Source organism: Eulemur rufifrons, chromosome 28, assembly GCF_041146395.1.
Source record: "Eulemur rufifrons isolate Redbay chromosome 28, OSU_ERuf_1, whole genome shotgun sequence".
In the NCBI taxonomy this organism is placed as follows: Eukaryota; Metazoa; Chordata; class Mammalia; order Primates; family Lemuridae; genus Eulemur; species Eulemur rufifrons.
The window spans coordinates 20,833,246-20,858,763 of record NC_091010.1 but is presented as its reverse complement, the minus strand read 5'-3'; the positions used below and the strand labels follow the sequence as shown (position 1 = coordinate 20,858,763).

General features: G+C 41.3%; 1 protein-coding gene across 1 annotated transcript; it reads right to left on the bottom strand.

The window, feature by feature from the left end:
* Nucleotides 1-31: 31 nt before the first annotated feature.
* OIT3 (oncoprotein induced transcript 3) lies at nucleotides 32-23,952 on the bottom strand. Its single transcript, XM_069460008.1, has 9 exons — nucleotides 23,841-23,952; nucleotides 19,866-20,240; nucleotides 19,044-19,151; nucleotides 13,992-14,114; nucleotides 10,673-10,795; nucleotides 9,372-9,532; nucleotides 7,339-7,754; nucleotides 2,505-2,604; nucleotides 32-661 (listed from the first exon to the last, which is right to left on the bottom strand). The coding sequence occupies exons 1-9, from the start codon at nucleotides 23,896-23,898 to the stop codon at nucleotides 491-493; spliced, it is 1,635 nt and encodes a 544-aa protein (XP_069316109.1). The 5' UTR covers nucleotides 23,899-23,952; the 3' UTR covers nucleotides 32-490.
* Between the last annotated feature and the right edge of the window lie 1,566 nt (nucleotides 23,953-25,518).

Sequence of the window (25,518 nt, the reverse complement as noted above, 5' to 3'; positions counted from 1 at the left end):
TACTGTTTTATTTATAAACTTCCCAATCTATTTTGTATTTGAATTGAAATTTCAGGGTTTGTTTTTTACATATTTAGGGTATCACTGGGTATTTAAAGTCATAATTTCAGTAACTACTTTTTTTAAGGTTTCTAGCTTGAAATATTATATCCAACTTCTGATTTTAGTGGTCCTATGACATCATGCACGAGGTATTTAATTGTAGGAAAGAAATGAAGGAAAAGGGATAAGCTTCCTTCTGGGTGACAGCTTGGCTTTCACTGAGGAGGGTGAAACCCCACCCAGGCCACGTTGTTCAGCAGTGCTGTGACCTGTGCCGACCTGGTGGACCAGAATCAGAGTGAGTGGCTTCTGGGAGTTTGTCCAAACTCACAATGTGAAGTTTAAAGAGGTCAGGTGCTCCAGGAGGTTGGCTGATGTTCTCAGAGGACATAGGGAGGAGCTCCAAAGAGGAGAGCCGCTGGAAGCTGGCTAGAGTTGTTAGGATGACCTAGTCCTCCCAGTCGATGCTGATCGGGCCGCCAGTCAGCGTCTGGCTCTGTAGACCAGCAGGGTCCTCTCCTACTGCCTCACGACGCATTCGCCGGTGGCAACCCTGGGCACAGCGGGAGCGCTCGTCCAGCATTCCACAGACTAGAACCCGGCAGTGCAGAAACACTTCCTGGAGAGATGATCGTGGTCATTAATAAAGACAGTAGTGGCCGGGCGCGGTGGCTCACGCCTGTAATCCTAGCACTCTGGGAGGCCGAGGCGGGTGGATCGCTCAAGGTCAGGAGTTCGAGACCAGCCTGAGCGAGACCCCGTCTCTACTAAAAAATAGAAAGACATTATATGGACAACTAAAAATCTATATAAAAAAAAATTAGCCGGGCATAGTGGCGCATGCCTGTAGTCCCAGCTACTTGGGAGGCTGAGGCAGTAGGATCGCTTAAGCCGAGGAGTCTGAGGTTGCTGTGAGCTAAGCTGACGCCACGGCACTCACTCTAGCCTGGGCAACAAAGTGAGACTCTGTCTCAACAAAAAAAAAAAAAAAAAAGACAGTAGTAACAGCTGTCGCTCATGGGGCACATACTAGGAGTCCGACACATGCTAAATGTTCCAAGACATCATCTCATTTAATTTTAACAACACCACTGTGAGGTAGAGGTTACCATCCCCATTTTACAGATAAGGAAACTGAGGCTTAGAGAGGTTACAGAACTTGCCCAAATTCACACATTTAGTAATAACGTGGCAAAGTTGGAATTTGAGTCATGTAGGGATTTAAAAATCCACATTCATAACTTTTGCGTTGTGCTGGAACAGAAGAGATCTTTGTGAAGCAACATCTAATAACCTTAACATCTTCATTCTTCACATCAAGGTAGGGGAATTACATTGGCTTCCACATATTTGTGTTGTAAAATAAGTTCTTCCTCCAAGCACCTTTCGATGAGTAACTGCCTAGAGCTCACTCTGCCTAGTTGAGGGAGATCAGGATCAGTGATCCTTAGCAGTTGTTCTGGAACAATGATATAGCTGGAAAGGACAGGACACACTTAAAGGCAGTGTGGAAAGAATGAAAGAAAAACTTCCTTTTGTTCAAATGTTTGTTTTAGCAGCTATACCAAAACAACCACAAAAATTTCCACCTTATCTTACTATAGCCTTTTCTCTATAGCCCTGTATAACCTCTATCCATGTGTATACATGTTTAAATGTAGCATATTTAATACGCATGTAAATTGTTATAATAATTTTTATGTCTGCTTTTCCCATATTTATCATTTTAATAACTGCTTAAAGCAGAACAGAGGCTATGGAAGTTGGAATCTGCAACGAGTGTGTAACAACTCACCTGCCAAAAACCAAAGGAAAAAAATTATACTGTAGCTCTTAGCCCTGTTTGTTTGGGGGCTTTTTCTTTCACCCCCTAATAATAATGTTCTACAAACACTTTCAACACACCTTGTTTTTGACATACTGTGGAATTGGAATTTTTAGGTAAAAGAATGTGATGATTTTATGATTATTACATTTTATCAGATATCTTTCCAGAAAATATACCAATTTATACTGCTACTGAATACTTCTCCCTAAAACCTTGTAAGTAGGATAATTTATAATTTTTACAAATTTAATATGTATAGTCTTATAATCGTTTTAATTGGCATTTTAAGCACTATTTTCACTGAACATTTCACTATTTATCTTTTCTGTGAATTTCCTGTCCATATCCTTTGCCATGTGACCAACCACCATACTGGCTTTTTCAACCATATCTGACCACAAAGATTTTAAATTATGATTTTATAGTATTTTCTTTGAACAGCAGTTATTTTATGGGAGGGGGCAGATAACTGTAACATGCGTGAAGGTGTTAAGCTTCTCAATGGCCAGTTTCTCTGTATTTTTCCTAGAGGTCATGCAGATCCTAACAGTGGGCTCTTAGAATGTCAACACACTGGAATATCAAGAAGGAAGGCTCAGATCCTGGAGTTACAGGGTAAAGATATTCAGCTCACCTTGTGGTCTTTGCCCACAAACTTGAAGACGGGGACCTGGAAGTGCTTTGCTAGGTGATCCCGGGATGTGTACTGCTTTACCGAGTCATCGGAAACACAGCTGAAAGTAGGACGGATAGCACGTAAGACTTGATTGTTTTAACAGAGTGGGGAGACAATTCAGTCCAGTATGTTTGGCCCGGGGAGAGACAAACTGGGTGGAGGAGGCTGGGCTGTACTCAAGCTTTTTGAGAATGAAGGAAAAATGAAATTCCCTTCCTGTGAAGGCCTCTTCACACATAGCCCTACTCACTAGCAATGTCTGACCCTTTTACCACTCGCTGTACCCACAAACTGGGAACAAGGACTTCCTGTTAAGTTAACGTATTTAAGTATTATCAACAGCAACATGTATTTCAAAGATACCTATTGCTGGCAAGGCTGTCTTTTCATTTGTAATGTACTGTAGGAGTTCTGCTTTCATGTACTTTGTTATTGGTTTGAGAAAGCTTTTCTTTAATTAAATAAATATTTATTGGACACCTAATAGAAACTAACCACTGAAGGGGACACAAAAGGGAGCGAACCACGATTCCTGTATCAGAGCGCTACATAAATATCAAAGTTTCTTAGAGAAGAACTATTTCTATTGGATGAAAGGTATTCACCTCCAAATTGTTTCCATTTCTCTTTCCCCAAATTTAATGCTAAGTTGCAGTTTGATAGGGTTTGGAGGTTTTAATCTCATGTCTATTGCTTAAAGTGAAACTCCCAGGTTCACCCGACGGGCAGCGGGGGCCGCAGGGCTCCTGATCCTCGACGCTGAGTTCGGTTCTGGGTACTGATGAACCCCTTCTCCTTACAGGCCCAGCATCACCCTCATGTCACCTTTCCCATTCTATATTCTAAGGAACTTTTATTTTTCTGGACATAGTTGCCTTTTAATGGATACCTAATAGTTTCTGTCTGCTGGGCCAGGAGAAAAGTGGGGGTCAGACATAAAAGCCTGTGAAACTGGGTTCTTGCTCCACATGCTTACAGACCACTGTCTAGTTCATTGCTAACTGCTATGGTGGCGCTCTTGAAAAATCCAAAAACATTGTTTAAAAATAAGTCCTCTTGACTTGTATGACTGCTAGTACCTTATTTCACCAAACTGAAGAGGATCTAAACATAATGTGGTTTCTGTTATTTCTTATATTTATTTACTCATTTTTATTTTCCTGAGGTAAAATTAATTTATACCATCTTCTGATTATATTCCCTAATAAGTGTCTACTGCATACCTAATCTGTGCAAGACACTCTGCTGAGTACTGCAGAGGATATAAAGATGAATAATGTGGTGTCTGACGTCAGGAGTTTATAGCCCAGTATCTATGATAATAGTAACACTTGATATAAAAATGGTACTTTTTATCTAACTGCCTCAGCATTTTTAATTTATCTTTATCTAAAAATACTTTTATTTTTCTTTAAAACAGAAAACGAGGCAGAAGAGGTTATTACAAGGTAACACATTACAGAAGAGAAACTGGGACAAATGTTGGCTCTTGATTTGGTGTGATTCAGACAATGCTACTTCCAACAACTCCAAGTTCATGTGCTAAAAGTAAATGATGATGGTATAGGAGAATCCAAAATAATTATTTATCAGAAAGTTGTTCAGTACTTGATTTTGGAATTCAATATGTTTCTTTTTCTGGATATTAGCTTTCGAATTATATTTTGTTTAGGCTAGTATTAAATTATTTTGCATTCTCAGAGCACATACCAACTAAAACTAGAAAGAAGTGAATTGGACACATTCAATAGCAGGGGACAATGAGCCTGATTTAAATTTAAGCTTAGAACAATGAAAATAAACAAAGAAATGAATAATCAAACAATTTATAAATATAAGTAAAGTGAGTTATGCTTATTTCAGGTTTGTGGACTAGCCCCAAATTATTATTATAAAGACTTAATTAATAATTTACTTGGCAAATACTTAATGACACTTACTATAGGTACTGAGGAAGAAGGAAAAGGAAGGAGGATTTCTAGTTCAGATGGAAAGGAATCAGGAAAGGCTTTATGGAGGAAGTCGACCCTGCTGAATTTTGAAAGATTAGTAAGAATCAGACAGGGAAAACCGGTGGGGAAGGAGATTTCAGACAGAGGCGGCAGCATGTGCAAAGTCAGAGGGTGTTTAGGAATGAGTTTGGGAATTGTCAGTAATTCCCTTTGGCAGGAGCAGAAACGGGAGGAGACTGAGGTCAGAGGATGAGGGCCCAGTTAGCCAAGCTGCACGTCAGATTATCTCCTATACACCATTCTTGCACAGTGCTATAGATGGCACTATTTGCCTGCCTACAAATTAGGGCCATACTGCTACGGTTTTCAAGTTCTTGCTTATGCTTTTTTCTTCTGTAGTATATATATATTTCTCTTTTGTAAGTGCTAAGGGCTGGCAAAATAAATAGTGCAGCTTCTTATAACTGTCTAAAAAAGTCCACTGAGAGTCTGAATAACAAGTATATAAATAAATTTCACAAGCTTTATTGAGATTGCAGGTTACATGTTTTCCCAGTAAATGAGTTATAATTATATACTTATTTTTGCAAAAAGTGAATATGAGGGGCAGGAGAAAACTTATCGGATGAGAGAAATGTTCATCATCTTGATTATAATGATGGCTTCATGGGTATATACATCCGAACTTATCCAACTACACACTTTAAATATGCATAGTTATTGTATGTGAGTAGGACTCCATTAAAATTGTAAAAAACAGGGCCAGGAGTTTAACTCCTTTATCTTTTTTACCTTTTATTTACCAACCAAGGGTCATAAAGACAAAAGGTTTTCAGCAGGGATGTGCAAGATCATATTTTCCTTCGTAGAGGACTGCGGGAGGTGGTGTCTGGGGAGCCGAGATTTGAGAGGTGGGGCTTGGGAGGCTGTGGGAGGAGTTGCCCTGCTGTCCAGGTGAAAGACAACTAGGGCTGGAATTAAGACAACAGGAGTGGCCCAGCGTGGTGGCTCACGCCTGTAATCCTAGTACTCTGGGAGGCCAAAGCCGGCGGATTATTTGAGCTCAGGAGTTCCAGACCAGCCTGAGCAAAGAGCGAGACCCCATCTCTACTAAAAATAGAAAGAAATTATATGGACAGCTAAAAATATATATATAGAAAAAATCAGCCGGGCACGGTGGTGCATGCCTGTAGTCCCAGCTACTCGGGAGGCTGAGACAGGAGGATTGCTTGAGCCCAGGAGTTTGAGGTTGCTGTGAGCTGATGCTAGCCCCGGCAACAGAGTGAGACTCTGTCTAAAAAAAAAAAAAAAACCAAAACCAAAACAAACAAACAAAAAACTGTGTATTGAATGATTAGCAGAGAAATGGAAGGATATTATTTCAGGGTATCAAGTGTACTCCGGATAATCGAGAGCTAAAAGGCAGCCAGGCGCGGTGGCTCACGCCTGTAATCCTAGCACTCTGGGAGGCCGAGGTGGGTGGATCGTTTGAGGTCAGGAGTTCAAGATCAGCCTGAGCAAGAGCGAGACCCCACCTCTACTAAAAAATCGAAAGAAATTATCTGATATAGAAAAAATTAGCTGGGCATGGGGGGGCGTGCCTGTAGTCCCAGCTACTCGGGAGGCTGAGGCAGGAGGATCGCTTGAGTCCAGGAGTTTGAGGTTGCTGTGAGCTAGGCTGACGCCACGGCACTCTAGCCCAGGCAAGAGTGAGACTGTGTCTCAAAAAAAAAAAAAAAAAAAAAAAAAAAAAAAAAAAGACAACAGGAGTGAAACGGAGAGGACGGGCTTCGGGTATTACTATTTTTTAAAAAGCTTCTCAGTGATCCTCATGTGCACCAAGGGTTGAAAAATCATGGTGCAAGAGACTGGTGGCAGCAGGTGAAGGCTGCCTGAGAGACAAGGAGAAGCAAAAGCAAAGTAGAAATTTCCAAGAGCCTACAGGCCGACTAGCAAAGGGCCAGACCCGAGGCACCCCTGAGCCGCTCGTACTAGCACACTTCCCCGCCCCTACCTGAGCCCGTGTCCCACCTGACATTTAGAATGAGGAAGAAACTCATGAGATACCACTATGAGTTTCGGGTCTGAGTGTAGTTTTCCCAGTGAAAACTGTTAGATTTCCACGGACACCTCCAGACACCTACAGATCTCACCCCAAGGATCCTTAGGAAATATCACAGAAATCGCTGCATAAAACAAGCACAAAAACAAACCACTACATCTTCCTTCTCGACCTACCAAGTTATTTCTTCTCTGTCCTTCACTACCAAACTTCCCAAAACGAGGCTCCCGGCGTGCTCCTCCCGCCGCCTCATCCCGCGCAGGCGCCCTCAGCCACCCGGGCCAGGCCCCGCCCCGCCCCCACGCGCGCTGCGGCTCTGAGCGGGTTAATCAGCCCTGCACTTCCGACTGTCAACAGGGTGATTCTCCGCTCCTCACCGCCAGCCCCGACCTTGCCCCTGAGTCTGACACGCATTTCTGGCTGCCCACTCAACTTCTCTCCCCAGGGGTCCTGCAGGTATCTGGAATTTTAAATTATTCTGTCTATTCTTTTGAATGATCAGATTCAATCTCTCTACCTCAAATCTGCTTTTCTACGTATGTCTTTTCATCTTGGTTAATGCATCTAGTCAGTCACCCGAGCTGGACACTTTGGAGTCACTTTTGACTCCCCGCTCCCTCACCAGTTTTTACCTCCAAAATGTCAATAAATGGTTCCTGAACCGCCAGCGCCGGCGGAGTGTGTGCAGGTTTGGGAAAAGCCTGCGTATGCCTGGGGACCCAGAGGCCGGGTGTGGACGGGGAATCGAATCGTGAAGCTGTTCCCACAGCAGAGTTACCCGTCTCGGATGAGGTAGTACTTCAGGATCTCGTCGATCTTGGAAGTGGGGGTGGCGAAGCAGCTCTCCACCAAGCTCTCCAAGCCGCTCACGTGCACCAGGGGCTCGATGCCGAAGTAGAGGGAGTCGCGGAGCTTGAGGGTGGGCAAAGCTTCCCGGTAAGGCTCCTCAAACTCGTTGTCCTTGAAGATCTCCAGCGTGAACGGGAAGATCCCGTGATTCCGGCCCACGATTTCCAGCGGGGAGTTTCGAAGGTGGGGAACGTAGCCTTCAGAAATGGTGTACAGGCGTGGAAACTCGCAGGTCACCGGGATCAGCAGTTTGCTGGTTCGGATGATGACGTCCCCGCTGCTCCCTGGGGTCTGCTTGGGTAGACCTGTCACAAGGTTGCTAGCCACGATCTTGTCATTCACCACCTGAGCCAGGCCAGGGCAAGGAGAGGAAGGAGATTTTCAGGTTATTTCCCCCCTACCCCACCTTAACATTTTCTGAATTTCTGCTCACATCAAAACACATTAGAGATGTGGTTGCCTAAAACTGAAGGTTTTGTTTTTGTTTTTGTTCTTTTTCCATTGCCTGTCTCTTGCGAGCAAGACATCCTGGCTGTTAAGAATTTTACATACTACTTCTTTGTCAGCCCACGCATTCCTTTGGAGTTCTACTCATAAAACCTGATCTATGCAGAATCAGCATATTCAAAGCTCTGGTATTTTAGGAAAAAATGGCTTCCATATGTTATTTTTTTCAGGAGTCTGAGACTTGGTGATCCTGCAGCATGACCTTGTGCTGAACTCACCCGCACTCAGAACTTCAGCTGTGACATCTATGCAGATGATTTTCAGCTCTCTAGCGCCAGCTTCATCTGCTCTCCTGTGCACCAGAGGGTGATGCCAGCCTATTACGGGGCATTTCCATTTGATTACCCACAGACACAGTCAGTGCAACTTGCCTAAAGTGGGGCCACCTGCTCCTTGAATAGCTGCCCCTTTTCTCAGCCCAAGTCTAATTAGCTTTCTGATTTTTGTTTAGCCAAATTTGTAAATAAATCTTCGTTTAACCAAGTGCTCACACAGGCCTCTGCGCTGAGCTGCGTGCAGACCCTCTTTGCTCTCTCCACGGTGCACACTTCTGTCAGGGCTTTCTTCGCCACAGTCCCTGCTTTCCCCGTTTCTGTGGGATGAAGCCCAGACCACTCACCCCAGCAGACAAGGCAGCCCTTTGGAAGCCGTTTGCCTCATCTACTTTTCCAGTTTCAGTTTCCAATAGGAATTCCTCGCCAGTCAGCCTGTACCGCCCATTCATCTCAGCACAGGCCTGAACAGTCCCCTCTCTGAGACTTTGCTCACTTGTTTCCCTGTGAAAGGGCCTTTCTTCTCCTCTCTGCTTATGTAAACCACACACGCCACTTGGATCCAAGTCCCACTTTTCTTGACTGCTCCAGTGTTTGTCCCTTTACTGGGACCTGTCATCTGTCTCACTGTTCATGCCTTACTTATATTTTATGTGTTGTCATCTCAATACTGTTGTGTAAGTTCCTAAAAGGCAGCATTTCATATATCCCTCAGACACTCCAGCATGGGGCTGTGTGCAGACTTTGGGTGAAAGTAGGAACCTTTTAACTCAACCTGGTTTAATACTTGAACTCACTCACTGTATCATAAATGAACCATCATCTATATTAGTTGCTTTCTTCAAATAAAATAAGTGGTCAGAGGGATGGAGTCTGCTTCCCGGTACTTCCAGTGCTGATGCAGTCAGGAAAATGTCTGTGCATACTGGAGAGATGGGAGCTATTCCGGGACAGAAATGACAGAATTATTCTTAACTCCCTATCCTCACAAATGCCAGGACCACAGCATGCTCAATGCTCCATAACATGTTTGTTAAATGAATGACATAAGATGTTTTGAGCTCAGTTCTTTCATGTGTAAATATCTCATCTATGACACAAGTCACACCGCATACCTCTGTGGACTACCTCCCAAATAAATGGCTTTTGGTCATTCCCCAAGTGTTCTCCAGGAGGAACCTACATCGACCACTGTGCCACAGGTCTTGAGAGAGAAGAGGATGTTGACGTGGGTGCCATTGGACACCCCTCGGCAGGAAGTGTTGGTCAGGAAGAGCTCCAGGCCGCCAACCAGCTCCCTGGGGACGCTCACTTCAATGGTGTTCGACTTGCACAACACGGGAACTATGGTGAAAAGGGGCTACTGTTAGAACCAGGAAACCTGAATCAGGAGGAAGTCTAGGAGAAGTAATTTACCATCATGTAACCTGAGCTTTTTATTTTATTCTCAGGGAAATCGATGGGGCTCAAAACAAGCTAGAGAATAAAACCAGTATTCCTAACTCCCAAGACTGTCAAATAATGTTCCTTATATATACATGGTTCCCTGAATTCAGAAATACTGTGTTCAAGTTTCAATTCAGCAAACGTTTGTTTCAAAGTGTGGCTAGCATAACTCCATGAATTGAAACACTCAAAGGTTTAACTTTTAGCACACAAACACAATTTATTGACAATACAGAAAAAGTACTGGGTATGATATAGGCTTGAACTACCTAACAATACTGCTTTGACTTTACCATTAATTACTGCCCCATAAAACAGAGGTAATAAAAACGGTGTAAGCGCACTTGGGGAAGGCTTCCAAATTGTCCTTGCATTGCCCAGTAAGCCATAAACTCTGACTATAAACTCCATTTTAACTTCATATAAAAAAGATTTCTTTAGCATTCCCATGCTCACTTCTCCTACAAATACCCTAAAAGGTATTTTAGAGCAGAGCACTGTCGGAGTCCAATATGTCAGGACGTATCATAATAATGGTATAGTGTAAAGAAATCAGAAGTAGGTGCTCATTAAATAGTTGTTGGATTAACGAATTAATATCCTGGACATCAAGAACTAGATTTCCAGAAAATAGTTCTCAGAGGATTGTAAATGCTCATATTGTAAGTGTAGGAATAAGAATCTATTCCCTAGGGCTTTCAACTTAGTTTCACTTAGTTTCAACCCAATCATCTTTCAGGAAGAGAAGAACTGCATCAGTGTCTTATACTTCCAAATTGAGTATTAGTTATACAACTAACTATAGAAATTAGAGAAAAATCAAAGGTAAACAGCAGAGCAAAGTTGGCTTTTTGGTAATCTTTTAAAAAAGCTCTTCTCTTTTGAATGGCTCCAGAGTGATGATTCAGGTATACACACTACTCAAAGAGCTGGTGTTTTAAAAGATGAGAACTATGACATGCTTGAGGGAGGAAAGCAAGGAGTTTCAGGGAAGGAAGAAGTCAGTCAGAGCAGAGGTGAAGCCCATCCAAGTACTACCTTGGCAAGTGTGGTTATCCTCGGACAGCACCAAGCCCCGAGGACATTCACACTGGTATCCCTTCTCAGACCCGAGGCAAGAATGGCTGCAGCCGCCATTGTTACTGTGGCATCCTTCAATGTCTGGAGTAGAAACCAACAGAAAAGGGAATTAGTTCGTAACCCTCTACCCAAGAATTCTGGCACTTTGCATCAGAAATTATGCTTAACTCATGACAGTGTGGTGCCTGACCCCATGACTGAGACAGGTAGGCAAACCCACAAAAAATGTTTCCTAAATGTTACAGCTACAAAGAGCAGTCTTCCAACATCCATAGCCCAATTAAGCTGGGCAGGCATTTTGTAAAATGTCCTTCAATTTGAGTTTGTCTGATGTTTTTCTTATGGCTAGACAGGGGTTATGGGTTTCTAGGAGTAAGATCCAAAAGTCGTTTCTTAATTGCTATAACCTTTATTCCACCCAATTTGAAGTTTTACAGAGCATTATTGATGTAAAAGGGACTGACGGAATATAAACTCAGCTGGACGGGCTGGATGGACCAGAGTTGTTATGGACTGGCTGAATCACACGGCCCCCTCCTCGAATCTGGGAACAAGAGCACTGGGGATAAAGGGTGTTGGGCTGACAGCGCCCTATAAAAATGAGGCCTGGACAACATGATAAGAGAGTACATTCAACTGAACTCTTGGTGACATTCCTCTCATAAGGCAGTTTTTTAAAGATTGCCTTTTATAATGTTTTGCATTTTCAAAAAGCATACTCAGTCAAATGAACAAAAAGGAAAAAATATTCAGCTGGAAACTGAAGAAACTACCATGTGATTTCAAATTTAAAAGAGGAAAAATAATGACCTTTGTGAGACTTGGACATTATCAAACTCTAACCTGCTATACATTGTTATAAATAAAGTTTTATTGGCACACAGCCATGCCCATTTGTTTACCTATTGTCTATGGCTACTTTCTCACTACAAGGGCAGAACCAAGTAGTTTCTACTGATTCAATATGGTCCACAAAGCCTAAAATATTTACTATCTGGCCTTAGAGAAAACGTTTGCTGATCCCTGCTTTAGGTTAAGATAATGGTTTTCAGATCATCTCAGGTGTTCAGGGAAAGCTGTCAGCTGATTTCCAGTGATAGCTATAACTCTCAGTTCAATAATGGTTTTAAAAAGTTAGTTCTTTGGAACATCAGTAAATTAACTTGGGATGAATTAGTTTTTGTGAAATGTGTATAGAGAAAAAACTATATAATGAGTCAATCTTTGCAAAACTGAAAAGAGAGTAAATGTCACTTGTTTATAAATCTGTATGTTTAAAAAGGATAAAACACACCTCTGGGCTTTTGAAATAGCTGAAAATAATATATAACACTGTGGAAGAAAGCATAAAAATATGCTATGAGATATTAAAGTCAACATTAATAGAATTTTTTTCTAAACTGAACTTCCTTAAGTCATTTTATTTCTCTGAGTCAAAATTTCAATATTTGTAAAATGAAAAGGTTGCACTAAATGTTCACTTGGAATATTTCCAGGTCTAAAAATGCAAAGTACAAAATAAACTGAAAGTCTAAATTATCCTAAAAGATTTAAGCCTGTCAGGAAGATATGCCAAAATGTTTAGAATGGCCATATCTGGCAAATGAGATTGTGGGTCATTTTAATTATCTTCCTTTTACTTCTCTGTATTTTCTTCTATACTGCTACAATAAAACAAAATAATAAAAATTACCTAAAATTAAAAAGAGCTGTTTATTTTTTTAAAAAAGAATATATAATTATCTAATAGCCTATCTAAAGAAACATATGTTTGGATTATCAATAAAACTTAAGGGTTATAAGTAGGAATATTAATCCTAAAGTGTAACTCATATAATTTTCATCTTCTGCTAAAATATTTTTTCAGTTATGGTTATTAGGTTTTACGATTATATGAGAATTAACTATAATATTTCCAATAAAGTATTAATAAATAATTATAAATGATCTTCAGAGAACATTTCATTAATATTCAAACATGCAAAGATTACTACATAAAGTAAGATTTAAGGAGGATTTAGGATATCCCCCTTATTCAATAAAGTTTAAAATACATTTAGTCTCATTATAAGGGACAGCAGTTTAGTATTGTGGTTAATGGTCCCTTAGTTAATAATGCAAAATTTGTTGCATGAAATAAATTGTGGGTACTAGCCATCATTTTTCCTTTTGGGGTAGTGTTTTATTATTTTGAATATAACTTGAATAAAGTGAGCTCTTATAAGCAGTACTATAGCTCTATTATTCCACAAACTCAATTATCCTAAGGAACAGATCATATGACCTCTGTAAATAATAAGTCATTTACCTCTCCAAATAATCTGCGAAGAGTGTTGTAAGAATTCAGACTTATTAAAGTAGAAGTTTTAGTTAAATTATGTTAATTTAGTTAAATTATGAAATTTTAGTTGTGATAATTTGCAAGGGTAAATGTGCCTTAGAGAAAAGACATTATCTAAGTTTCATATAGTAATGGTGGACAACTCCATTTCAATTATTTGATATACATTATGAATTCCTTTTTGTCATATAAAATGTATACAGCATCCCTGCTATTACAAATAGATCCTTTTATCTCCAAAAAATGTATTAATCTCCAATAAATACAAAGCATATGAGAAGGAGGGGAAACAGGCTTCATGTAAACCAGATTCCCAAATTTCCAAAATGGTAAGAATCACCTGTGGAACTTGTTAAAAACAGAAACTATAAGGCTCCATCCTCGCCCCTCTGAAGCAGAGTCTGCAGGAGAGAGGCCCAGCAGGGGCTAGGCGTAAAAGCTCCCAGGTGATTGTCAACAGCAGGGAAGTTTGAGAAACATTGCTATAACCAGGTGTTATGCTACCTGTCTATACATTAGTCCAGGTGTGCTCCTTAGACTGGCCTCATAGGTGTCACCTAGAAGTTATTAAGAAATGCAATATCTTGACCTGATCCCAGACCTACTAAATCAGAATATGCATTTTAACAAGATCCTAAGTGATTCTTGAGCACATTAAAGTTTGAGAAACACAGAATACCCTATTTTTATTTCCCAAATAAAAATATGGCTTTCTGCCTCTTGCCAAATTCCCTCCTGTTAAATTTTGGACACAAAATCAACGCTGAATTCCATCCATAACATGAGCGTTCTCAGTGACGATGTACCCCTTTTGTTACTCCTCTGCACAGCCTAACTCGCTCTCTTCTAACACTAAGGCAGTTTCCTGAACTTCAAAGAATAAGCCAATGGCTTCCTGCAGGTTCCTGAGTTGAGTTCCTTCTTACCCATACTCACCTTCACAAGTCTTGCCATCACTTCTTAGCACACGGCCAACCCCACACTCACAGCGGTAGGAGTTTTTCAGGTTCACACAGATCTCACTGCAGCCACCATTGTTTTGATCACATTCATTTTCGTCTGTAGAAGAGAAACCACACCATTTCCATATTGCTGAGCAACTCTTATCTTTCCCCAAGCCCCTGAGCAGAATCTCTGCATCTTTTCAGGTCCTGTTAATTCTACAACCCAACTTCCCACTGTGATCTAAGCACTTCTATCAGCCTGATCTCAATCAAGTTATTTGTTCATCTGCCCTCTACTGAGTAGAAGGCACCTGGTTGCTTGCCAAAACCCTCCTCTTAAGGGCAAAACTTATAGGGAAATGAAGTCCCTTTTGTGTTCTGGATACACCTATTTATTTGTATTGGTGAATTTCACTTTCTGCAATGAGTTCCTGAAAAGTTGCTAAATAAATGCAAACTTACAAGGTGCATTGTATTTGAAGTCATGAGAGGAGCTTACATTACAGAAGGAAATATCTTACAAAATAGTTTGTGAGGTAGTCTGTCATAACACAAACAACTAGCCTCAAAATCTGTTTTTAAAACTGGAATATTCTCACACTGTACTTAAGCAACGATTGCTAACATTTTTAAGAATCTGATAAAAGATACGGACTCTTGCCATAAAAAATGCACAGTTGTCAGGAAATGTCTACCTCTTCCTTCTACAAACAAAGGGAAGATTGGGAGCTAAATTTGTCGTGGGCCTCAGGAATAACAGTCCTGGACACAGGACATAAAAGGGGTTTAAACCATGAGGTGACAAGAGGCATGACCTTGCCACACCCCACCCCCACCCTGAGAGGAGATAAACTATACCTGAAGCCCTGCTTGAGTCTGGGACCCCGGAAGCTGTACCCCCTCAATGAGAGGGGGAGTAGAAGAACTTTCCCCAGTGGGCCAGGGAAGCAATACGGAAACTCTCTGCCTGAGGCTCTAGGAGGGAGAAAAGCCTTAGTAAACAATGGTAACCCCAAGCCAGGGCCCTGCCATGGATGCAGTATGGATTTACACTCTCGTGGGGTGGGGATCTTGAGGCTGAGGAATCGATGTAAAATTTGGCCTGGACTGGTAAAGCTTCTGTGATGGCTGACAGAGCATTGAAAAAGTGCTCTGTGGTAAAACTTCCTCACACCAGGCGTTATGGTTTGGAGAGCTGCCCTCTCCAAACCTCCTGTTGAAATTTGATCTCAGTGTGAGAGGTGGGGCCTCATGGGAGATGTTTGGGTCATGGGGGTGGGTCTCTCAGGAATGGCTTAGTGCTGTTCCTGGGTAATGAGCGACTTCTCACTTTACTAGTTCCCGCAAGAGCTGGTTGTTAAAAACAGCCTGGCACCCCCCCTTCTCCCTCTTGCTTCCTCTCTTGCCATGCGACCCTCTCCACCAGGAGGAGAAGCAGCCTGAGGCTTTCACCAGATGCCCAATCTCCAGCCAGCGAATCATGGGCCAAATAAACCTTTTTCCTTTATAAATTACCCAGCCTCCGCTATTGCTTTACAGCGACAATAAACAGCCTAAGACACTTGGTGATAAGAGCCCCGCAGAAAAACAATTACAACAGGAGACGGTTTGCCGTCTACACATGAGGAAGACGCTGAGGTAGACATGAGGAGATGATCCACTGTGAGAGAGCTGGCAAGATAACAAATGGGCATTTGAACTGGAGATAACAGAATAATCCATAATACAAATATTTTAAGAATGACTAAAAAGATAAAAGATAGTAACCAAACGAAGTGTGTAAAAAGACAAGGCAGAATTGAAAACAAACATATAGAATTTGTAGAAATGAAAAACAGAGTTGATAAGATTAGAATGTTAATTGGGGTCCCTTCTTTCCCTTCCCTCATTATACTGCCTGGAAAGTGGATGGTTAGAGGCCAGCAGCCCTCCTGGACATACGTGGATGTGGTCACATTTGTGTTTGGGTTTCCTTAGAGGCCTCCATTCCAAGCCTGGACTGCTTACCTTGGGACTGAGTTTTTTTTTTTTTTAGGTGAGGGAAAAATAAACTTCTACTTATTTAAGCCATTGTTATTTGAGGGTTTATTATTTATTACAGCCAATTTAGATACTCTATGCCCCAGCAGTTCCATCCTTCTGGTACACCCTAGAGAAAATCTCACACATCGAGCAACGTAGCATTTTTATGTTAATTTTAAGAACACATAAAACAATGCTATATTTTGTTATAGGTACATACATAAATAATAAAACAATAAAAATAGGGACCAGAAGAACACATGCTAACTTCAAAATAGTGATTACCCATGGCGGGTGAGAAAAGAAAATGGAATGGAGTGTGATAGCTTTACTTGCATCTGTAAAATTTTATGTAAATTAAAAAAAAAAAGAGGAAGGAAAATTTAACTATAGTTAAATCTGGGTACATGGGTGTCTGTTGCACTATTTTCTTGTACTCTTCTCTGCCTGAAAAAATTGTATAATTTTAAATAAATAATTAAAATTATGTTACATTTAAATAAAAACTAAAGGAAAATTGACATGTTCACATAAACACAGAAGTCTGCTTATAATTTCAGAGGATTCATGATCTCCCTGAAGCCCACAGACCCCCAGGTGGGAACTTGTGGCTTTGATAGACAAAGATGTCCAAGATAAATTAAGGAAGAGACGTGTATACTGTCTTAGTCTGTTTGTGTTGCTGTAAATGAATACCTGAGACTGGATAATTTATAGAGAGGTTTATTTTCACTCATGTTTCTGCAGAAGCATGATGCCACTGTCTACTTCTGGTAAGGACCTCAGGAAGCTTCCAATCATGACAGAAGGCAAAGGGGGAGCAGGTGTGTTACATGGTGAGAGAGGGAGCAAGAGAGAGGAGGAGGTGCCAGGCTCTTTTTAACAAGCAGTTCTCACTTGAACTAACAGAGCGAGAACCCACTCATTACCTCAGCACGGCACCAAGCCATTCATGAGGGATCTGCTCCTATGACCCAAACCTCCCACTAGGCCCCACCACTAACAGGGGGTCAAATTTCAACATGAGATGTAGAGGGGACAAATACCCAAAGTATATCGTATGGTTTGCTACCCTTAATGTAAAAAAAATGTCAATAAACATGTATGTTCACATTTTTGTATCTGCCTGAGGAAACCCCAGAAGCACACATGGGAAAATAATAGAAGAATTTCCTTGGATGGAGTTGGGGAAGGAGGAAATGGAGCAAATGGTCACCTGAGAGCTGGACAGCTTACTGTGCACCTCTTCGTGCTGTTCAGTTTGGGAATCACCTACATGCATTACCTATTTAAAAGTTATATTAAAATAAAAGCAAAGAAACAAACAAACAACTCCTGGCTTAAAATGAAGCCAAATATTTTTCAACAGATACATGTGTGTGAAGTGTCAGGGAGATTATGGGAACCACTATGGCCCTTACCCCAAGCCATTGAGCATTAAACCACATAGCCAAAATCGACCGTGTGAGACCCCTAACAGGCTCTAGGGTGGGCCTACACATGCTCCATAAGATGGTCAGTGGGGTTCACCTGGGAGATTGAAGAGCAAAAGCTTTTCTAAAATAAGAAGCCTTTTATATCCCCTTCACCCTAATCCCCCATCCCATCCTGACCATTAATATTTTTCTTGGAGAGATGAGAGTGGGACAATCCTCCTCTTTCTCTCTAGACTTATTTTACATCTATTTGAGTCTGAATCCAAAAAGCTTCATAACATTAAAGAGAAAGAGAGATGATCTTCAATCTTGAGTTTTTCATCTCTGTTCTCTTCCAGTTATAGACAACAAAACATTACGTACAATGCAACAAGTCTAGACTTCCTATAAACAATCTGACTCCCTTTCTTGATACTCAGAGCAACCAAAATTACATTAGTGAAGCTATAGGATATGTCCTTAGATAATTCTAGACCATTGCTGTCTGGTAGAAATATTAAGCAAGCCACATATTTAATTTCAAATTTGCTAGTAGTCACATTAAATTTTAAAAAAAAGAAACTAGCAAAATTAATTTTAATGTTTTATTTAACCCACTTACATCTAAAATATTTTCATTTCTATATATAATCAATATTAAAATCATTGAGATCTTTTTCATTATTTGTATTAGTCTTCAAAATCTGGTGTGTGTTTTGAACATACTTTTAAATGAATTTATAGCACATCTCAATTCGGATGACAAATTTTCATCAGAAATACTAGATCTGTACAGTATTTAGAGTCATACAATTTAATTTGTCATGAAATTAGATCAAAAAAGAATAAATTGATAGAGTTATAAAATTTACAGTTACTCAAGTTGTCCCAGACAGTTTCAGCTTTCCAATGACTGAATCAAATATCAGGTTTTTTTTTGTTTTTTTTTTTTTTGAGACACAATCTCGCTCTGTTGCCCGGGTTAGAGTGCCGTGGCGTCAGCCTAGCTCACTGCAACCTCAAACTCCTGGGCTCAAGCGATCCTCCTGCCTCAGCCTCCCGAGTAGCTGGGACTACAGGCATGCACCACCATGCCCGGCTAATTTTACATATATTTTTTTTTAGTTGTCCAGCTAATTTCTTTCTATTTTTTTAGTAGAGACGGGGTCTCGCTCTTGCTCAGGCTGGTCTCAAACTCCTGAGCTCAAACAATCCTCCCGCCTTGGGCTCCCAGAGTGCTAGGATTACAGGCGTGAGACACCTCGCCTGGCCCAAATATCAGTTTTTAAATTAAAATTAAACAAAAATTTCAAGTGCTCCATAGCCACATGTGGCTAGTGGCTACTATAGCAGTGAACACAATTCTCTCTCTTTTTTTTTAATTAGCTTTCACAGTGATGCTGTGAAGACACAATTCTCGACTGTCCCAAATCACAGTATAAATTTGGCCTGAGGCTTTAGTCTGGGCATAAAATAAAAAGGCAACCATCATTCCAAGTGCTCAGAGACACAAACTGGGAAAATGATGGCTCTGGGAGGCAGGAAGAGTGTTTGATTTGTCCCTGTGATCCTAATGGCCTGTTTCTACCTCATGATTAGTTTCTTACCAAAACAAGTCTGCCTGTCCGGGCCCAGCACAGTTCCAGGAGAGCACGTGCACTCGCTGGTTTCCAAGCAGCTGCCATGGCAGTCCTCATCGCAGATGTCATAAAAATCTATGGAAGAATAACGGTTACCTTTCATGAGAAGAGAGGACAAGAAACACTCTCACGTAAAAAAAAAAAAATTTTTTTTCAGAGACGGGGTCTCGTTCTGTCACCCAGGCTGGAGTGCAGTGGCGCAATCATAGCTCACTGAAGCCTCGAACTCCTGTGCTCAAGCTATCCTCCTGCCACAGCCTTTCAAGTAGCTGGGACAACAGTCATGCCACCACACCTGGCTTAGAAATTAATTTAAGAGTATTACTGATATCAAGTGGCTTCTTCCTGTTATATATCATTTTTGAAAATGAATGGATTCTAAGCACAATGCTACCATACAGATGTCTGATTACCTCTCTCTCTATCTCTACCTATGTATAGACACAGATATCTTAACAAGGGGTCCTCTGTACTCAAAAAGGTTGGAAATCCACTATTTAGATAACCTAAACCATCATTTCATTTTCTAATGTTTTGTTTGAACGGAATGAAGACAAAATAATAGAACTGATCAAAATCATGAGTACTTTCCCTTTCTATTTCTTTAGGAATTTTTCAGAAATTCTAAGAACAGATCTCAGAAATCACAATCTGGAGGTATCTTTGGCTCCAAATCAATGCTCAGACTCTGAGATAATACTGTCACATAACTGAATTTCCTATGGCACTTTTCTCTCTGAACCCACCTGTGGCCTTATCGGGGAGGAAAAGCACAGGGAAGGCACTCACGGCCACAGTAGACATGGAAGCAGACGCTGGGCTTGGTCAGACGATACACATAGTAGCCTCCGGGGCAAGCCTTGATCTCCACCGTGGTGTTCCACAGGCAGCAGTTCCCATTGAAGCTGGCACAGGCCTGGCGTTGCACAATGCCGTCACCTTCCAGGGGGTGGCTGCCATTGAGCCAGACAGGCGCATGGGTTCCACAGTGGTTTTCCGGGATGCAGAAGGTGGGCATGGCATCTCCCGCCATGCCTGTGAAGCGGTACCACTCCCCATCCACGTGGTTGTCACAAAGAGGAGGACCTTGGGACTCATCAAATTGGTGGTCAGTGTTCCTCCAGGGCTCATTCAGACTGATGTAAGCAGAACAAGGATCTAGGGCTAGGGATGACAATGACACCTCAGAAGGACCCACTGCTGTTTCAGACCACAGTGCCAACAGCCTGAGTCCACCTTCTTGGTCTTGCATTTTGGCTTGAGTTCAAGAAAGAAATGATCTGAGGTCCAAAAACGTAGCTGTTTAAGGTTCGTCGAGTTGATTTAAACATGTTTCATAAATGCACTTTACAAAATTGTTTCAAACCTATGTAAGGTTTAGTGTTTGCATTGGACTAAACTTTTTATCCAGAGTCATCATTTAATTCAAGGATAGTGGTTCAGATCAAGGGAGGTTAGGATTATAGCCTCATGAACTCTGCACTGGCCAGACCATATTTTGAGTATTATCCTCACACCTGGAAGCTGTATTTTATGAAAGTAATTGACAAACTTGTCCAGAGAAAGTTGACCAGATTCAGAAGGGGGCCTAAAAATTATTTACTGGAGGAGAAGCTGAGAACTATAGTTTGGAAGAAAGACTGAAGAAAACTCATCGAATTTTAAAAATCTGGACTAGATTTGTGGAAGAGGGATTAGCTATTCTGTGACAACAACAAAAATAAATTGTTACAGGGAAGCACACGACAGTTCAGCTATCCAGTCATGGGAGAGGCTGTATCACAGTGTGGTTAGCTCCTAATCTTTGAAAATTTTCAACAAAGTATTTGGATGGCCATTTGTAAAGAAGATTATAGGTGGAATTTTGCAGCAGTGGGAAGTTTGACTTGATCAAGAATGTGTAAAGCACGGAAAAGAAAAAGGCCTCAGGCACATGCCACCCACTTTGAAACACACAGTACACTGGCATGTAATTGCCAGAGCTATTCAAAGTGAATTTTGGTATATATTCCACCAACTATTGAAAATATCAAGAACTCTGTGTATTCACAATTAGCTGACATCACTATCCCAGCTATCATACAGCAAAATTTCTCAAGCATGCATTTTTAGTGCATGAATTTCAAACACAAATAAATATCTCATCACAAACATTTTAATGACTGAAGACATTGCTATCTCCAATATTCTATATTGACACTGTAGGCAGGGAATTCACATGAGGGCCAACACACTTTGTGGACAGGGAATTCTGTATTAGCAAACACGGTACCATAATTAAATGTGAATGGGCCATGACAACCAAATCTAAATTGTCTAAAATATTTTTGATTCTCCCAAACAACATTTCAAAGTCAAGTTTACTCTGTAAACTTCAGTCACATGTAAGGAAGGTGTAGTCTAATGCTAATGGTCCCAAAGAGAATATGACAACTTGAGAAAAGCAATAAGTGGGATACTGCATTTTCTGGAAATAACACATTAGCAGGGTTGCGAAAGGCAGGAGCAACTCTCTTACTTCTTCCAAATGTCCTTGATGTGTCTCAACTGAGCCCTCGCCCATGGTCTCTAGAGGGGAGGAAATGTCCTCAGACTCTCCTCTCTGAAAAGGGAAAAATTCCCTCCTCTGCTCTCCCAGCTGTGGCTCTCTTACCAAGTAAGGTTTCCAGAAGAATTTTGCAAGTGATTATACATTCTTAGAAATATTTGGTTCATCTCCCTGGCTCCAATTTTATAAGAAATGGTTAGGTACTCAACTTTTAATGGCTTCTACAGAATTCCTAACCCTCCCTCAATAACTATTTCAGGATTTATAAAGTTTTCCCCTAAAGTTAACTGTCATTTCTTGTGCTATTTGCTAATAGTTCACTTCCTCTGCTGCTGCAGGGGAGCTAGGGCATGAAGAGGAGAAATGTATGCACCATCTTCTGTAAATAATACATTTTTTTTAAAGTTAACCATTCAGTATTTTCTGACATTAAATGTACCCATCCCACACCACTCCCTTTAAAGGCAGCAGCAGTTCAATCCATTAATAATCTGGTCACTGTTTTTAAACTCGATTTTCAGCCTCTCATTGGAGCCCAGAACTTGGTATTGTGCATGTTCATCCTGAATTGCTGGCATGTACTTCTCAATGGGAGGACCTCAAAAAGAGCAGCGCTGCGGGTTCCTTCCTGGCTGACAGAAGGTGCTCAGCCTTTTACTAGGACTCCCGCCTGTCAGCCGCCCCCCCCACCCCCCTTCTTGGGGACCACACTGAGGGCAGGGAGCAGATGTCTGTGTCCCCACCCTTTTGTCCTGCAACCCTCCAGGCCCCCCAGCCCTCCAGGTCCACACTGGCACTCCCTGGGGGATAGACCTCACCCGACCCTGTATCCCAGTGCCTGGTTCTGGTTGGGAAGCGGCTCCTTCCCTCCCTCCCCACCTCCCTCTGCTTCCCTCTTTCCCATCTCCTCTCCTTTCCCCTCCTTCACTTCCGCTCTCCTCCCAGGGCAAGGCCCACCCCAGCCCCCAAAGTTCCCCCTTTATCTTGCTTGTGGCATTGAGCCAAACATCCTAGCGGTTCAAGGGGAAACAAAAAGGCTGGGAAGGGTGAAGGCACATAGGAATGGGAGGATACAGAAGGTACTAGAGGGAGAGTAAGCAAGGAAAGCGAGTGAGCAGAACAGGAGTGGGGGTTGTCCCAGGACACTTTTCCCTCCGCGACTCTAGGCTAGTTATTGGCAGCAGATACAGGGTGGTTAAGGACAGGAAGCTCAAGTCTATTTTTGGGGAACGGTTTTGGATTTACGGCATAACTGAGAAGATAGTACAAAGAGTTCCCACACGCCCCACACCCAGTTCCCACTATCATGACACATCATACATGAGCATGGTACCTTTGCCACAATTGATGAACCACTGTTGATACATTACTATTAACTCCATAGTTATCCAGATTTCCTTAGCTTTTACCTATATCTTTCTCTGTTCCAGGACCCCATCCAGGACACCACGTTACATTTAGCTTTCATGTCTAGGTCTCAAGTCTGTTTTTAATGTTTATCCTTAAAGGTGCTCAAGCAAGGTCCAAGTTACCATGAAGAAATAAAACAGTATCAATTAAATACTGAGCTACTTAAATTTGCCAAGAAGGATGGTTCTTTTCATCTCGCCCTCTTCCCTTCCAGTTAGAATTCATATTCTACTGGAAAAAGGAGAGAGAAATCTGTTAGTAACCGGAATTGCAACTTTGCCTGGTTGGCCAGTTTTGCGCCAAGCCCTCCTCAGAGGTACGGTTTAAGATTCACTAATCTGTGCAAAAAGTCATATTTTCAGATGTCAAGACTAACAAGCTTGGTTTATCCAGATCTGTGCCCTTCATGGGGACAGAGCTTTCAGTCCCTTGCATTCATTAAAGAAAAACTATATCCTCAACTTTAAAAATCATTTTTTTTTTGCTTTTAAAGTTGGAACTATAAAAGTGCCTAGAAAATAAAGAGGTTAGAATTCCTTGCACATACTCTAAGAAATATTTAGCTAGTGGAAAGCTGTTGGATGTGGCAGATCCATGGAAATTTTGGATGCCCAGGCAAGAGGCTAAATGGAACAAGTAATAGAAATTTTCTGAAAATATATTTTCAAACGTTATCAGTGACTTTTCTTACATGATCCTAGAACCAGTATTTAAGGTACTGGAATCTAATTCTTAATAATCTGCACACAATAGCAAATTGCAACAACAAAACGTGCATTGTGCCAAGTTCTTGACACCAGGCTCACCTGTTGACAACACCGAGGGGACCATGATGAAGAGGCAGAGAAGCAGGAACTGAGGCATCTTTCAGGACCAACTACCAGGAACAGACTGGAAAATCCTCTTGATACCAGTGTGCCTTTGTCCTCTTCTTTTTCAAGCACTTTTAAAAAAGGCCTCTAGGCTCTTATGAAGAAAGACTTTTATCAGCACTGGTGGGCCTTTATCAGAGGAAGAGGGTGAGTGGGATAAGGTGTCCATTGCTCTGGCCTTGACCCCAGATAGAAGCACTGCTTTATGCTGTCAACACGGTTATTTTATTGATATTTTTCTTTAGGAAAAAAAAAAACCTCACAATTCCTCATCCTCCTATTGTTTTCTCTCAAGAATTCCCTGCAATGAAACCTCCAGTATCTTATCCAGAAGGGAACTCTAAATGAGGGACATCCCCTCACGTCAAAATCTTGTTTTGTGACTTCTAGGAGTTGATTGTATGATGTTGCAGCCATAGCGCTGCACACCGAGAATGAGATAAAGCCAAATTGCTGGACCTGGTCATGAAGGAATATCTTGGTCAGATGGTCAAGGAGTTTACAATAATGTATTAAAAGTAGTAAAGACAGGTATGGAATGGGGACGGTATTCTCTTGAAGCAACTTCCTAAGTCTGTTTTATTATGATCTTTGTTCTCAAAACTTCCTAAACAAACCAGGTTTAAGTTGTGTCTGTACCAATTCAAGCAGTAGTACCTTATATTTTCATAGTGTCTTTCTTCCCCCAAATTTAAAAGGGTTTAATGTTATTTATTTCACTAATTCTCACATTAAGAAAGGGTAGCAGCTTAAAATTAATACCACTCTGGAAAGTTAAATGTCAAAATTTACTAAAGTTTCACTTTTAGATAAAGGAGGGAAAACGTAGGACCTGTACATGAGCTGGTGTCAGACATAGCCTTAGTAATGACAGGTTTGGAATTTGCTAGCTCCCTGACATCCTGCAGAGCGGTGGGCACCTGAGAATTAGCAAGCATGATGTGAAGCAAGAATTAACGAGATAATATGAAGGGGAAGGATAAAAAAGATAGGGAGAAGTTTTTAAAAAATACTATATTAAATAAGAATCTGAGGCAAATCAAAAATTTTCTCTCCCAATCTTACCTAGACCTGATGCTTTGGGCTTCTATTATTCCTGTACTCGCTCTCATCTGTGTTACTTTTTCTAATAACCAAATTTCTAGTGTTTGGGATAGGAGTACTATTTTTAGGAAGTAGTCCTGAAACTTGTTTTCCTAATCTCTTAGCACACTTTTTTTCCCCAGAGACAGGGTCTTGCTATATTGCTCAGGCTGGAGTGCAGTGGCTATTCACAGGCACAATCATAGCGTACTACAGCCTTAAATTCCTGGGCTCAAGTGGTCCTCTTGCCTCAGCCTCCTGAGTAGCTGGGACTGCAGGTGTGCACCACTGCACCAACTCAGCTTCTTAGCACAACTTTTTTACTAAACTCAGAGGCATTCAAATTATCACGGGCCCTTTTCTCTAAGGGTGTCAGTTCAATGAAACAGCGCTTACTGGGGGCCAGGTGTACGCTAATCACTGTTTTTTGACAGTGAATAAGGTAAAAGTGGTCCCCAACACTGAGTTTACAGTCTAGCAGGGGTTTCCATTGATCTAAAATCGTAGTTAGCTACTTTATTACTAATGT

Coding starts and splice junctions, on each gene's coding strand:
- OIT3 (XM_069460008.1), bottom strand. CDS start 23,898: ATGCCTCAGTTCCTGCTTCTCTGCCTCTTCATCATGGTCCCCTCGGTG. Junction 2,605..7,338: donor TACTACCTCATCCGAGACGG/GTAACTCTGCTG, acceptor TCCTACTTTCAG/CTGTGTTTCCGATGACTCGG. Junction 662..2,504: donor TTGTGGGCAAAGACCACAAG/GTGAGCTGAATA, acceptor TCATCTCTCCAG/GAAGTGTTTCTGCACTGCCG.